The sequence below is a fragment of the Poecile atricapillus genome, chromosome 30 (assembly GCF_030490865.1).
Source record: "Poecile atricapillus isolate bPoeAtr1 chromosome 30, bPoeAtr1.hap1, whole genome shotgun sequence".
NCBI classification, from domain to species: domain Eukaryota; kingdom Metazoa; phylum Chordata; class Aves; order Passeriformes; family Paridae; genus Poecile; species Poecile atricapillus.
The window spans coordinates 1,915,678-1,929,987 of NC_081278.1; the positions used below are offsets into that span (position 1 = coordinate 1,915,678).

Here is a 14,310-nt window from a genome sequence, read left to right on the forward strand (position 1 = left end):
GGCCCTGGGCTGGTCCTGCTGCCTCTCCAGGGATGTTGCACAGGGCCTGCAAAGAGGGTGGAGAGTGACCAGAGCCAGCCCAGAGCTCCCCAGGCCCCTCTGCAGCTCTGGCAATGTCCATTGACATCTGGCTCCCACGGCCTTACCAAACCCCTTGCAGTGCCCAGTTCCCTAAGGCAGAAGGGGATCCTACCACACTATGGAATGGTTCTGATCTGTGCTCCCTTCTAGATTGGGATGGTGACATGGAGAATCTGAAAGCCCTGGGACATGACGGTTTGAGACCCATGGAGAATGCTGGAGGCAAGTTCTCAATGTACATTTCCGCACAGAATAATCAGTGTCAATGTGGCAAGGACTTACTCACGTGCCACTTCACTTAAGAGTCTGAAGGTTGATGGATTCTGGAAACCTTGCTCTGCTCCCTTCTGGAACCCTGAGTGATCCCACAGCATTGCTGTCAGTGGGAGGAAGGAGCATTTAGCTGTCAATCTCTTGCCATGTGCAATGCCAGTGTCTCCTTCCTTGTGCTCTGTGCAGCCACCGAGAAGAGCAGAGGGGGAAGGGGCCGGGCCCAGGGCTGTGTCCCGGGGCTGTGCCTTGTGTGGCTCCTTTGCCAGCCCCAGGGAGCCTGAGGATCTCCTACAGAGCCATGGGAGCTCTTCTGTCCTGCCTTTCTTTGCAGCCAAGCCTCTTGGTGAAGGTGATCTGGCTTCTCAACCCACACCCAGGACTGAGGCTCTGGGAGATGGCGAGGGTAGGTCACGGCCTTTCCCCCTGGGAGAGCTGCCAGCTCAGAGCCCAAAGCTCAGCCAGGGCAGCATCGCTGCAGGTGCCAGGACAGAGCTGTGCACGTGTGTGCCCTCGCCCTGCGTGATCCCCTCACCGCTCCTGTGGTTCAGTACTACCTGTGCAGATCAGCAGAGATGACTGAAGCTTCTGTGGCTGTTGAGTTACAGGTGTGTCTGCAGGGAGGACTTTCCAGGCTCCTGGGCTGGATGCTGAACACAAGCCCAGCTCCCGTCGCAGGGGTGAGTATTGTGTCCTTGCTGATCCCACAAGCTGAACCCTGATTTTGTAGGATGCATTCCTGGGAAATGGATATATATATATTTTTATAAGGTCCTCCAAGAGGAAAGAACAAAGCTACAGGACACCAGAAACCCCATGAGCCATCCAATACCATGCAGCAAATGCTGAAGGAAATGCTGCAGGGAGGACAAGGTGGGTCCATGTCCCTCAGCCTTCTCCTGACACTCAGCAGCCGGGGGCTTTCTCTGCACATCTGGACACGCCATGCTGGGCACAGCAGGAACCAGATCCATGGCAGCCTTGCTGCCCCAGTGCTGCTTTCATGGCCTACAGGGCTGTTTCCCAGCCTGGCCTGGCTGCAGCTTCTCCCCAGCCTCTGCAGGAAGGCATTCGGCATCAGCAGGCAGGGAGCCCAAACTGCAGCATGGGCCATGCACACCCTGAGATCCCCTGAAATTTCCTGGTCTTGGGGTAGATCAGGTGTAGGGGCTGTTTGAAGGAGGGAGGGCTCTGGCCAATGCCATAAGTTTATATGATTTCCTAAACCTTATCCATGACCTGGACTAGTATTGCATCATGATGATACCACTTCCCTGAAAAGGGAATGGTTCCACCTGATCCAGCTGTGGCTTTTCCTTCCTCCAGAAGTGAACCAAAAGGCTGTGCTGAAGGTGCCATTTCCCAGAGGAAGCAGTGGCTCATGGGCAGCCTCTGCTACAGGAAGGGAGGCTGTGCCAGGCACAGTCCCAGGAGGTAATTTCTGTGCCTCTGGGCCTGAGACCTGCTGAGGCTTGAGCTGTAAATCTCTGCTGCCTGGCATTGCCTGCCTTTCAGGGATTTTGCACAGAGCATGGAAAAGCTGTTGAGAGTGTCCAAGACCAGTCTAGAGCTCCCCAGGCCCCTCTGCAGCTTTGGCCATGTCCATTGACATCTGGCTCCCACGGCCTTCCCCAACCCCCTTGCAGTGCCCAGTTCCCTAAGGCAGAAGGGGATCCCAGCACACCATGAAATGGTTCTGATCTGTGCTCCCTTCTAGATTGGGATGGTGATATGGAGCATCTGAAAGCCCTGGGACATGATGGTTTGAGACCCATGGAGAATGCTGGAGGCAAGTTCTCAATGTCCCTTTCTGCACAGAATAATCAGTGTCAATGTGGCAAGAGCTCACTCACGTGCCACTTCACTTAAGTGTCTGAAGGTTGATGGATTCTGGAAACCTCGCTCTGCTCCCTTCTGGAGCCCTGAGTGATCCCACAGCATTGCTGTCAGTGGGAGGAAGGAGCATTTAGCTGTCAATCTCTTGCCATGTGCAATGCCAGTGTCTCCTTCCTTGTGCTCTGTGCAGCCTCCAAGAAGAGCAGAGAGGGAAGGGGCCGGGCCCAGGGCTGTGTCCCAGGGCTGTGCCTTGCATGGTTCCTTTGCCAGCCCCAGGTAGCCTGAGGATCTCCTTCAGAGCCATGGGAGCTTTTCTGTTCTACCTTTCTTTGCAGCCAAGCCTCTTGGTGAAGGTGATCTGGCTTCTCAACCCACACCCAGGACTGAGGCTTTGGGAGATGGCGAGGGTAGGTCATGGCCCTTCCCCCTGGGAGAGCTGCCAGCTCAGAGCCCAAGGCTCGGCCGGGGCAGCATCGCTGCAGGTGCCAGGACAGAGCTGTGCACGTGTGTGCCCTCGTCCTGCGTGATCCCCTCACCACTCCTGCGGCTCAGTGCTGCCTGTGCAGATCAGCAGAGATGACAGAAGCTTCTGTGGCTGTTGAGTTACAGGTGTGTCTGCAGGGAGGACTTTCCTGGCTCCTGGGCTGGATGCTGCACACAAGCCCAGCTCCCGTCGCAGGGGTGAGTATTGTGTCCTTGCTGATCCCACTAGCTGAACCCTGATTTTGTAGGATCCATTCCTTGGAAAGGGATATATATTTTTTTATAAGGTCCTCCAAGAGGAAAGAACAAAGCTACAGGACACCAGAAACTCCATGAGCCATCCAATACCATGCAGCAAATGCTGAAGGAAATGCTGCAGGGAGGACAAGGTGGGTCCATGTCCCTCAGCCTTCTCCTGACACTCAGCAGCCGGGGGCTTTCTCTGCACATCTGGACACGCCATGCCGGGCACAGCAGAAAGGGATCCATGGCAGCCTTGCTGCCCCAGTGCTGCTTTCATGGCCTACAGGGCTGTTTCCCAGCCTGGCCTGGCTGCAGCTTCTCCCCAGCCTCTGCAGGAAGGCATTCGGCATCAGCTGACAGGGAGCCCAAACTGCAGCATGGGCCATGCACACCCTGAGATCTCCTGAAATTTCCTGGTCTTGGGGTAGATCAGGTTCAGGGGCTGTTTGGAGGAGGCAGGGCTCTGGCCAATGCCATAAGTTTATATCATTTCCTAATCCTGATCCATGACCTGGACTAATATTGCATCATGATGATACCACTTCCCTGAAAAGGGAATGGTTCCACCTGATCCAGCTGTGGCTTTTCCTTTCTCCAGAGAAGGATCAAAAGGCTGTGCTGAAGGTGCCATTTCCTGGAGGAAGCAGTGGCTCATGGGCAGCCTCTGCTGCAGGAAGGGAGGCCGTGCCAGGCACAGTCCCAGGAGGTAATTGCTGTGCCTCTGGGCCTGAGACCTGCTGAGGCTTGAACTGCCATCACTGCTGCTTGGCAGTGCCTGCCTTTCAGGGATTTTGCACAGAGCATGGAAAAGGTGTTGAGAGTGTCCAGGGCCAGCCCAGAGCTCCCCAGGCCCCTCTGCAGCTTTGGCCATGTCCATTGACATCTGGCTCCCACAGCCTTAACCAACCCCCTTGCAGTGCCCAGTTCCCTAAGGCAGAAGAAGATCTCAGAAAACCATGTGAACCATGGAATGGTTCTGATCTGTGCTCCCTTCTAGATTGGGATGGTGACATGGAGAATCTGAATGCCCTGGGACATGACGGTTTGAGACCCATGGAGAATGCTGGAGGCAAGTTCTCAATGTCCCTTTCTGCACAGAATAATCAGTGTCAATGTGGCAAGAGCTCACTCACGTGCCACTTCACTTAAGTGTCTGAAGGTTGATGGATTCTGGAAACCTCGCTCTGCTCCCTTCTGGAGCCCTGAGTAATCCCTCAGCATTGCTGTCAGTGGGAGGAAGGAGCATTTAGCTGTCAATCTCTTGCCATGTGCAATGCCAGTGTCTCCTTCCATGTGCTCTGTGCAGCCACCGAGAAGCGAAGAGAGGAAGGGGCTGGGCCCAGGGCTGTGTCCCAGGGCTGTGCCTCGTGTGGTTCCTTTGCCAGCCCCAGGGAGCCTGAGGGTCTCCTTCAGAGCCATGGGAGCTTTTCTGTTCTACCTTTCTTTGCAGCCAAGCCTCTTGGTGAAGGTGATCTGGCTTCCCAACCCACACCCAGGACTGAGGCTCTGGGAGATGGCGAGGGTAGGTCATGGCCCTTCCCCCTGGGAGACCTGCCAGCTCAGAGCCCAAAGCTCAGCCAGGGCAGCATCGCTGCAGGTGCCAGGACAGAGCTGTGCACGTGTGTGCCCTCGTCCTGCGTGATCCCCTCACCACTCCTGTGGCTCAGTGCTGCCTGTGCAGATCAGCAGAGATGACTGAAGCTTCTGTGGCTGTTGAGTTACAGGTGTGTCTGCAGGGAGGACTTTCCAGGCTCCTGGGCTGGATGCTGCACACAAGCCCAGCTCCCGTCGCAGGGGTGAGTATTGTGTCCTTGCTGATCCCACAAGCTGAACCCTGATTTTGTAGGATGCATTCCTGGGAAATGGATATATATATATTTTTATAAGGTCCTCCAAGAGGAAAGAACAAAGTTGCAGGACTTATGAAACCCCATGAGTCATCCAATACCATGCAGCAAATGCTGAAGGAAATGCTGCAGGGAGGACAAGGTGGGTCCATGTCCCTCAGCCTTCTCCTGACACTCAGCAGCTGGGGGCTTTCTCTGCACATCTGGACACACCGTGCCTGGCACAGCAGGAAGGGATCCATGGCAGCCTTGCTGCCCCGCTGCTGTTTTAACGGCCTGCAGGGATATTTCCCAGCCTGGCCTGGCTGCAGCTTCTCCCCAGCCTCTGCAGGAAGGCATTTGGCATCAGCTGACAGGGAGCCCAAACTGCAGCATGGGCCATGCACACCCTGAGATCCCCTGAAATTTCCTGGTCTTGGAGTAGATCAGGTGTAGGGGCTGTTTGGAGGAGGGAGGGCTCTGGCTGATCCCATAAATTTATATGATTTCTTAATCCTTATCCATGACCTGGACTAGTATCGCATCATGATGATACCACTTCCCTGAAAGGGGAATGGTTCCATCCGATCCAGCTGTGGCTTTTCCTTCCTCCAGAGGTGAACCAAAAGGCTGTGCTGAAGGTGCCATTTCCCAGAGGAAGCAGTGGCTCATGGGCAGCCTCTGCTGCAGGAAGGGAGGCCGTGCCAGGCACAGTCCCAGGAGGTAATTGCTGTGCCTCTGGGCCTGAACCCTGCTGAGGCTTGAGCTGTAAATCTCTGCTGCTTGGCAGTGCCTGCCTTTCAGGGACTTTGCACAGAGCATGGAAAAGGTGTTGAGAGTGTCCAGGGCCAGCCTAGAGCTCCCCAGGCCCCTCTGCAGCTTTGGCCATGTCCGTTGACATCTGGCTCCCACAGCCTTACCTGACCCCCTTGCAGTGCCCAGTTCCCTAAGGCAGAAGGGGATCCCAGTGCAACATGGAATGGTTCTGATCTGTGCTCCCTTCCAGATTGGGATCGTGACATGGAAAATCTGAAAGCCCTGGCACATAATGTTTTGAGACCCATGGAGATTGCTGGAGGCAAGTTCTCTATGTCCCTTTCTCCATAGAATTATCAGTGTGAGTGTGGGAAGAGCTCACTCTCATGCCATTTCCCTTAAGAGTCTGAAGGTTGATGGATTCAGGAAACATCACCCCGCTCTCTTCTGGAGCCCTGTGTGGTCCTACAGCATTGCTGTCAATGGGAGGAAGGAGCATTTAGCTGTCAATCTCTTGCCATGTGCAATGCCAGTGTCTCCTTCCATGTGCTCTGTGCAGCCATGGAGAAGAGCAGAGAGGAAGGGGCTGGGCCCAGGGCTGAGTCCCAGGGCTGTGCCTTGCATGGTTCCTTTGCCAGCCCCAGGGAGACCGAGCTGCTCTCATTGCTGCTGCCAAGCCCTGGCCCTGCCTGGGGCTCAGTTCAGAGCTGCTGGCAGCTCCAGGGAGTTTTTTCTCCCCTGACTGCCATGTAAGGGGCTCCTTCCATCCCAGTGTGGGGACACTGCAGGCTCATGGTTCCCCTGCCCATGCTCCTGAATGGAAGGCAGAGAGGAGGGAGTGCCTTGGAGGGCACCAGGAACCCAGGTGCACTCACTGCCACTCTGGTCTGAAGGAGAAATGGAACTACTTTCCATTAAGGTCCTCCTAGATGGAAGAGCCAAGACATAGAAGACAAGAAATCCCTGGAGGCATCCCAACTTCTGGACAAGATGCTGAGTGATCTGGAGAGACGCCGTGGTGGGTCCATGTCCCTCAGTCTTCTCCTGACACTCAGCAGCCGGGAGCTTTCTCTGCACATCTGGACACGCTGTGCCCGGCACAGCAGGAAGGGATCCATGGCAGCCTTGCTGCCCTGCTGCTGCTTTCATGCCCTGCTGGGCTGTTTCCCAGCCTGGCCTGGCTGCAGCTTCTCCCCAGCTTCTGCAGGAAGGCATTTGGCATCAGCAGGCAGGGAGCCCAAACTGCAGCATGGGCCATGCACACCCTGAGATCCCCTGAAATTTCCTGGTCTTGGGGTAGATCAGGTGTAGGGGCTGTTTGGAGGAGGGAGGGCCCTGGCCCAGCCCCAGTAACCTGGGTATTTTCCTGACCCTTATCCATGACTTTGACAAGTATTGCCTCCTAAAGATATCACCTCCCCTAATGGCGAACAGTTCTATCTTATCCAGCTCTCCCTTTTCCTTTCTCAAGTGCTGGAGCAGATGCTTGTGCAGATGATGGCATATGCTAGAAGAAGGAAGAGCCCTGTGCCAGCTCCTGATGCAGGAAAGGAGGAGATGCCAGGCCCAGACACAGGAGGTAATTGCTGTGCTGGGCTCTCCCTCGGCAGGGTTGTGTGGCAGCCGCTCTTCCCTCAGGGCCTGCATGGCCCAGCAGCAGCCAAAGCTGGAGGTGCCGCGGCTTCCAGGCCTCTGGAGCTCATTCCCAGCCCCTGGGAATCGAGACTTGTGCACCAACATCTCTCCCCCAGCAGCTGCTCCTGGAGCTGGCCCTAAGCATCCAGAGGCCCAAGACACAGGAGCAGCCCCGAGTGGGAACCCTGCCGTGAGCCCAGGGCCACAGCCAGCCCTGGCTGCCAACTGGGCAGGGGCTGCACTGGCTCCTGACAGGGCCTGGCTCTGTCCCCTTGGGCTGGGGGAGCTGTCACAGAGCAGGGAGGGTCAGGGGTGGCAGTGGCTGCTCAGGGATGGGTTTGGCCCATGTCCCTGGAAGGAGCCACTGCCCAAGCAGCTGTGCTGTCCAGGGCTCTGCTCTCGGCCTTCTGGGTTTTGTTTGGTGGCACAGTCTGTGCCAAGGGCTGGCAAGGTGCCTGCAGGCCCCAGCTCTGGGGGAAACAGAGAATGTCCTGGCCATATCCAGTGTGCTGCCAGCTCAGGAGTGCAGCACGGCACAGGCTCACACTGCCCATTGCTCCCACAGATGCGCTTGGCAGATCCAATATAAATGCTGAGAATCCACCGAGCGCCCCAAGAGTGTTTTGCCCGCAGGATGTGCGCAAGTCCTGCATGATAGGCACAGTAGTGACACTGTTCACAGTGCCACTTTCCATGGTCCTGTGCTATGCTGGATTCCAGTGGTGGAAGAACAAGAAACGGTAAGCTGTTGTTCATCCCCACCCTCCAGCTTCTTGAAAGGCTGCTCATAGTCAGGAAACATTCCCAGTGAGGCTGCTGTGCACTTGTGGGTAGTCAGTGGTTGCCCAAATAACTCTGCTGAGAGTTCTGCTGCTGCCCAGGCCTTTCATTGGCCTCTTAATTGCTGTTCCTTGTCCCGGGATGCCCACTTGGGCTGCAGCCAGTGCTGGCTCCACTGAGGCTGCCTGGCCAAGAGCAGCCCCAGGAGCAGCAGGCAGAGGCAAAGCAAGATGGGCAGGAGAAAGAGCGGGGACGAGATTGCCCTTGAAAGGCAGAGGTGCTCTGGGGCCTGCTCCTGCTCAGGGACCCTGCCCAGAGCCATCCCCTGCTCACCGGGGCCTTGAGGGGCAGCTGTCCAGCTGGGCCAAGGTGTGCCAGCAGCTCCAGCCATGCTGGGGAGCCTTGGCCGCTCTGAGCCCTGCTGTGCAGGAGGGCCCCTGTGTGCCAGTGGCATCTGGGGGCCTCAGCCACCTCCTCTCTCCACAGTCACCCTGCTGCAGCTCCAGCATACCAGCCAAGAAGGCGTGACTCTGCCTCGCCCCCAGGGAGCCCAGAGACTGCCTCGTTTGACAGCTCTCAGACATGGCCTCAGAAGCAGGTGTCGACCTGGAAAGCAGAGCACCAGCACTCTGTGCCTCCCCCACGGCCCCCCAGCCCGGCTGTGAAGAGGAAGCCCCCTGAGATCCCCCCACCTCCTCCCCTCCCAAGCCGGCCACCCTGGTCCAGTTAGGACTGAAAGTGGGCCAGCCATGGCAGGGCTTGGGCCACCAGCAGCTTGGGGCACCTGCTCTTGGCTACCAATAACACGTTACCTGTGGGTAACAGCCAGAGGCACTTTTCCTACTCTTTTACCTTCAACAGGAAGGGCTGAAGATTCTTCCCATGCCCTGTCTTATACCTTGCTCTTTTGATTTTCATACAGCTGGGTGCTGGCTGAACCTTTTCAAAGAACTTTATTTACACTTCATGTTTTACCCCACCTACCAAGGAAAAAAAAAAAATAAAAGTTTTTTTCAGTTTAGACTTCATTTTTAGTGTGGTTGGGCCACTCAAATTTTGAGCAATTAATTTTCCATGGTACCTCTTCCCTTTTCCTTCCCATTTACAAGAAGTTCATCTGGACATGAAAATCAACAGAATTACTGAGATTCACCTCAAAGCCCAGAGGAGAATCTAGCATGAAATATTCTCCCTGTGTACTGCACAACAAGAAATATTCAGAGGAAAATACCGTGTGAACTGAGGCTTCTGGAACTCCCAGAATCCTGAGTCTGCAGAGGAGGAAAACAGCCCTGGCAGTGGCTGAGGGGAATTCTCCTGACAGACTCCTCGGAAAGTGCGTCACTTCAGGAGGGGAAAGCTTTTAAACCTTTGCCTTACCTTCCTCCTGTGCTAAATGTAAGGCTCCTCCTGAGAAAACACTGAGCTACAAACTATTCTCCACTCCTCAACAAAGCTACTCAGGTGCTCAACTTAAAGAGCAAAACTAAATGTGGTCAGAAATTGCCCATCAAAGCCCATTTGCAGAGAAACCCCACCATATGTGAGCAAATATTTATTAGCACCAGTTCACTCTAAAGATTGCTCCTTTTTTTTTCCCAGAGAGAATATTAGAACCATTTGCTCTTGGCAGGACTCTTTGGATGGCCCCCAGAGCTGGCTCCTCACCACGCCCTGCCTGAGCTGTTCATGCAGGCAGGCAGCACCACCTGACTTTGCCACCCTTTTCAGGCCTTGGGCACGGCTGGTCCCACGGTCCCCTCTGGTGCCACAGTCCCCTCTGGTGCCACAGTCCCCTCTGGTGCCACAGCCCCCACTGGTCCCATGTTCCCCTCTGGTGCCACAGTCCCCTCTGGTGCCACAGTCCCCTCTGGTGCCACGGTCCCCTCTGGTGCCACAGTCCCCTCTGGTGCCACGGTCCCCTCTGGTGCCACGGTCCCCTCCTGGCTTGTGGCGTGTCCCTGCTGCTGGAGGAGCCCTGCTCGTGCTGCTGCCTGCATTCAACAAGGCTGGTGCTACTTCCCAGCCAAAGAGACACTAAAGTCACTGCTTTGGCCAGCTCATTGGAATGAGTTGAACACTTCCTCACCTCTATCACAGATAAAAACCCACATACTCCTAAAACCCACATACCAGCAGCATAAAGTCACCTCACCTACAGAGGTGAGGAGGCCTGAGCAAACAGAAGGTTGGCTTTCAAGCACATTGGTTTTTTAATTTAGTGGAAGCATTCAGTCGTGCACAAGCCTTATTTGTCAAACTGGTCTGTGCAATGCTATTCTCTTGCTCGTGTTAAAGAGGAGCCAGGGAGAAATTAGCTAAGAAACAAGAAACACTTGAGGCTCATGCCTGGCACACAAATAGAGCAGGGTGGCACCTGCCCGCTTTTTCCACATCCCGTTTCCTGATAGACAAAGGCGGACGTGGCTCCACTGGGGGCACCATGGAAAGGGTTCTGATCTGTGCTCCCATCTAGATTGATATCAGAACATGGATTATCTGGATGCCCTGGCACATGACAGTTTGAGATCCATGGAGAATGCTGGAGGCAAGTTCTCAATGTCCCTTTCCACGCAGAACAATGAGTGTCAGTGTGGCAAGAGCTCACTCACATGCCATAGCCTGTGGAGACTTTTGTGGCAGAATGGTTAGGCGAGAAAGGCCATGACTGTACAAACTTGCCAGAGATAAAACATAACTAGTGCAGAGGCAGTCTCAAGGCCGGATTGCCCTTGAGATATGGGGAGGAGAACAAGAATGTGGTAAACAGAACGAAAAAGAAGGACCAGGGACTGTCTGGTAACCTCAAGAATGCAGAAGCACATAGCTATGTTTCGCAGTGTCGTAGATAGCAGAATAACCAATGATGAGCTATACTTTTGCAATATGTATGAGCTAATTAAATCATGTATTTAAACACGAGTGTAATGATCAATAAACGAGATTTGCTTGACGACCACCTGGTGTCTGCGTCTCCCTTCTCCGACAAATGGTGACCCCGACGTCGACCCCCTGCTGAAAAGAAACCGGGGGAGAGAACGCGCCACGGTCGGTGAAGTAGTGTTGGGGCCCGATGCACCCGGGTCGGTGCTAAACGACGAAGGGAGAGCACCCTCGAGGACTACATCGGTGGTCTTGAGCCATACGTGCTGCCGGAGCCGGAGAGGTGCAACAGCGCTGACGACAAAAATGGACAGGCAAGCAGCATATGATTTATTTTTGGGGTTATTAGATAAGCTGGGGGTTAGAGACATAAATCCTAGAAAAGACGTACCGGGATTGCTAGCATGGGGTCACGCGAAGGGTTGTTTTTCCAACCCGCACACGGTACATGAATTGAGTGAGTGGCGTAAGTTAGGAGATGTGTTGTGTGAAGCAGTCTTAGAAGAAGATAAAACAGCAAAAAAGTTAGGAAAAATTTGGCGAGTTGTGCATAATACTCTATTGAAACATCAGGCAGAAAAAAGAGCGGCTCAGCAAGCAGTAGAAGCCTATAAAAGGAATGCACGGTATGGAGATCATGAACCTTTAGCGCCAAGTGTCTCTCAAGTAATTATACCTGCTTCTAGCAGTTTGGGCACAGATGATTGTGCTTGGCCCTCGGCGCCCCCTCTCAATGAGTCCACAGAGGACGCTGAAGTGCCTGTCGTAGCCACCTCTGATATTAAGGACCCTTCAGCCCAATCTGTTAAGCCTGGAATGCGTAGTTCACAATCTCCGCCAGAGCCAGATCCTGTCCCTGGGGCAGAGAGTGACCTGTGGGAGGAAATGGCTAGACAGAGGAGAGAAGCCTGGAACGCATTGGCTAAGCATGGGCTAGAGAGTGGGGATGAAGTCACCGTGGAGGCGGCAAGGACGTGGGCTCTGCCTGTAGTTTACACCCCGGGGGTAAACCAACAAGGACAAGCTGTTCAGTTAGGGACCTATACACCTCTTGATTGGAAGTTATTAGCTCAGCTGCGACAGACAGTGAGTCAATTTGGATTTAAGAGTGAACCAGCTAAACAAATGATAGACTACATATTTGATACGCATTTGCTAACTGTCAATGACTGTAGAAGCATTGTGAAACTGATGTTTACTCAACATCAGCAGCTGCTGTTTAACGCACATTGGCAAGCTTTAGTTCAAGAGTCGGTTGGAGTTCAAAGAGGACCAGGTGATCCGTTACAGGGAATTACAGTGGAAGAGATGATGGGATTAGGAAATTATAAAAGAACCGAGGCTCAGATGATTTCCGGACCAGACAAAGTTAGGGAAGCTATGCGTCTGGTTAGAGTTGCTATCAGTCAGGTGAAAGATAGCTCAGGAATTCCCATGTATATGGGAACCAAACAAGGGAGAGAGGAGTCTTTTGGAGACTTTGTTGATAAGGCTGCTGCCGCTATAGAACGAGCAGGGGTCCCTGAGTATATGCGAGGGGCTTTGCTTAAACAGTGTGCCTTGCAGAATAGTAACGAGACTACTAAAAGAGTTCTGTCGACCCTGGGGGCTAATTGGACGATTGAGGAAGCCTTAGAAAGAATGGCATTACAGCCAACAGGGCAACAAGCATTCCTGGTGAATGCCATTAAAGCATTAGGAGAGGGGTTACAGAAACAGGCAGAAAGTACACAGACACAAGTGTTAGCTGCTCTTGCTCCGCTCCGTGCTCAAGCAGCAGCACCCGCGGCGGCGACCCAGAAGCCCCCTTCCATGAAATGCTGCCGCTGTGGAGGAGGAGGGCACATGAGACGACAATGCCGCGCGACTGGGGTCTGGTGCCAAAATTGTCAAAGCAATACGCATAACTCTTCTGCCTGCCGCCGACGTTCGGGAAACTCGCGGCGGAGCGTGAATGGCGGCCGCGCCCAGACACAAGTTGCTGCCGCGACATCAGCACCACCTCGTGTCTACAACCAGCCACTGCCGGGAGCCTGGGACTTGACTTGGCAGCAGCAATAAAAACAACGCTGATGACAACACACCCTGTTCGAATTCCTACGGGAGTTTACGGCCCAATAAAGATTAGGGGACAAGTATATGGAGGACTTTTATTGGGGCGCTCCTCGATTTCTGTGATGGGCCTATTTGTTTTACCTGGAGTCATAGATGCGGACTATACCGGAGAGATACAAATTATGGCATATATGCTCTACCCTCCAATTACTGTTGAAGCCGGTCAACGCATTGCCCAATTTATACCACTGCCACAAACAACCAAAGGCATTCAAACATTGATGCAAGGCCCTCGGAATAATCAAGGATTTGGATCATCAGGGATAGCCATGCTCACAATGGACTTAAACAGCAGACCAAAAAAGAAAATAACATTGAAATATGCTGAACAATCAGTAGAACTTTGGGGCTTGTTGGACACGGGAGCAGACACCAGCATAGTATCTCCGGAGTATTGGCCTAGCAGTTGGCCATCCAGACAAACCATGGATACAGTGACCGGAGTCGGGAGATACACGCTAGCTAAAAGAACGCCCCCTATACAAGTGATCATAGATGGGCAAACATTAGTGGCTGTGTTGTCGGTTGTCCCTTTACCTCCAACAGTACAGTGTTTAATAGGAAGGGACATTTTAGTCCAGCTTGGAGTTGTTCTGTCTAATGAGCACCCTTTGGAGTAATTGCCATTGCTTGGACTTTCCCTATTCCACTTACCTGGACAACCGACAAACCAGTGGTGGTTAAGCAATGGCCTCTAAAAAGGGAAAGTTTGTTGCAAGCACATCAACTAGTCAGAGAACAATTTCAACAAGGTCATCTAAAGTTGTCTACTAGCCCATGGAATACTCCTATATTTGTGATTAAGAAGAAATCTGGAAAGTATCGTCTTTTGCATGACTTGAGAGCAGTAAATGATCAAATGGAAGCTATGGGAGCATTGCAACCAGGTCTCCCGAATCCAGCTATGCTCCCACAACACTGGGCCCTTCTGATCATCGATTTAAAGGACTGTTTTTTCACTATCGCCCTCCACCCACAAGATACAAAGCGATTTGCCTTTACCTTGCCTGCAATTAACAGAGGGGAACCTGATAAGCGATTTGAATGGACAGTATTGCCTCAGGGCATGCGTAACTCCCCTACCTTGTGTCAACTATATGTCGATGCAGCCCTACAGCCTTTGAGGCAAAAGTGGCCTGAGACCATAATTTATCATTACATGGATGATATTCTTTTTGCTCAAAAGCCCAAATTCACTTCTGATCAATTGAGAGAGATCCAAACTACATTGGCAAAAGCATCTCTTGTGGTTGCTCAAGAAAAAATACAACAGACCGCACCTTGGAAGTACCTGGGATGGACTATTACCAATCAAATTGTGCGTCCACAAAAACTGCAGCTCTCAACAAAAATTGTCACTTTAAATGACGCGCAACGCCTACTTGGCGATCTTCAATGGTTG

General features: G+C 53.2%; 1 protein-coding gene and 1 pseudogene across 1 annotated transcript; one reads left to right on the top strand and one right to left on the bottom strand.

The window, feature by feature from the left end:
• Positions 1-14,310, bottom strand: part of LOC131589807 (uncharacterized) — a 583,542-nt pseudogene that overhangs the window by 400,792 nt on the left and 168,440 nt on the right.
• On the top strand, positions 7,765-8,785 carry LOC131589898 (uncharacterized). Its single transcript, XM_058859746.1, has 2 exons — positions 7,765-7,870; positions 8,397-8,785. Exons 1-2 carry the CDS (start codon positions 7,782-7,784, stop codon positions 8,638-8,640), a joined length of 333 nt encoding a protein of 110 aa, XP_058715729.1. The 5' UTR covers positions 7,765-7,781; the 3' UTR covers positions 8,641-8,785.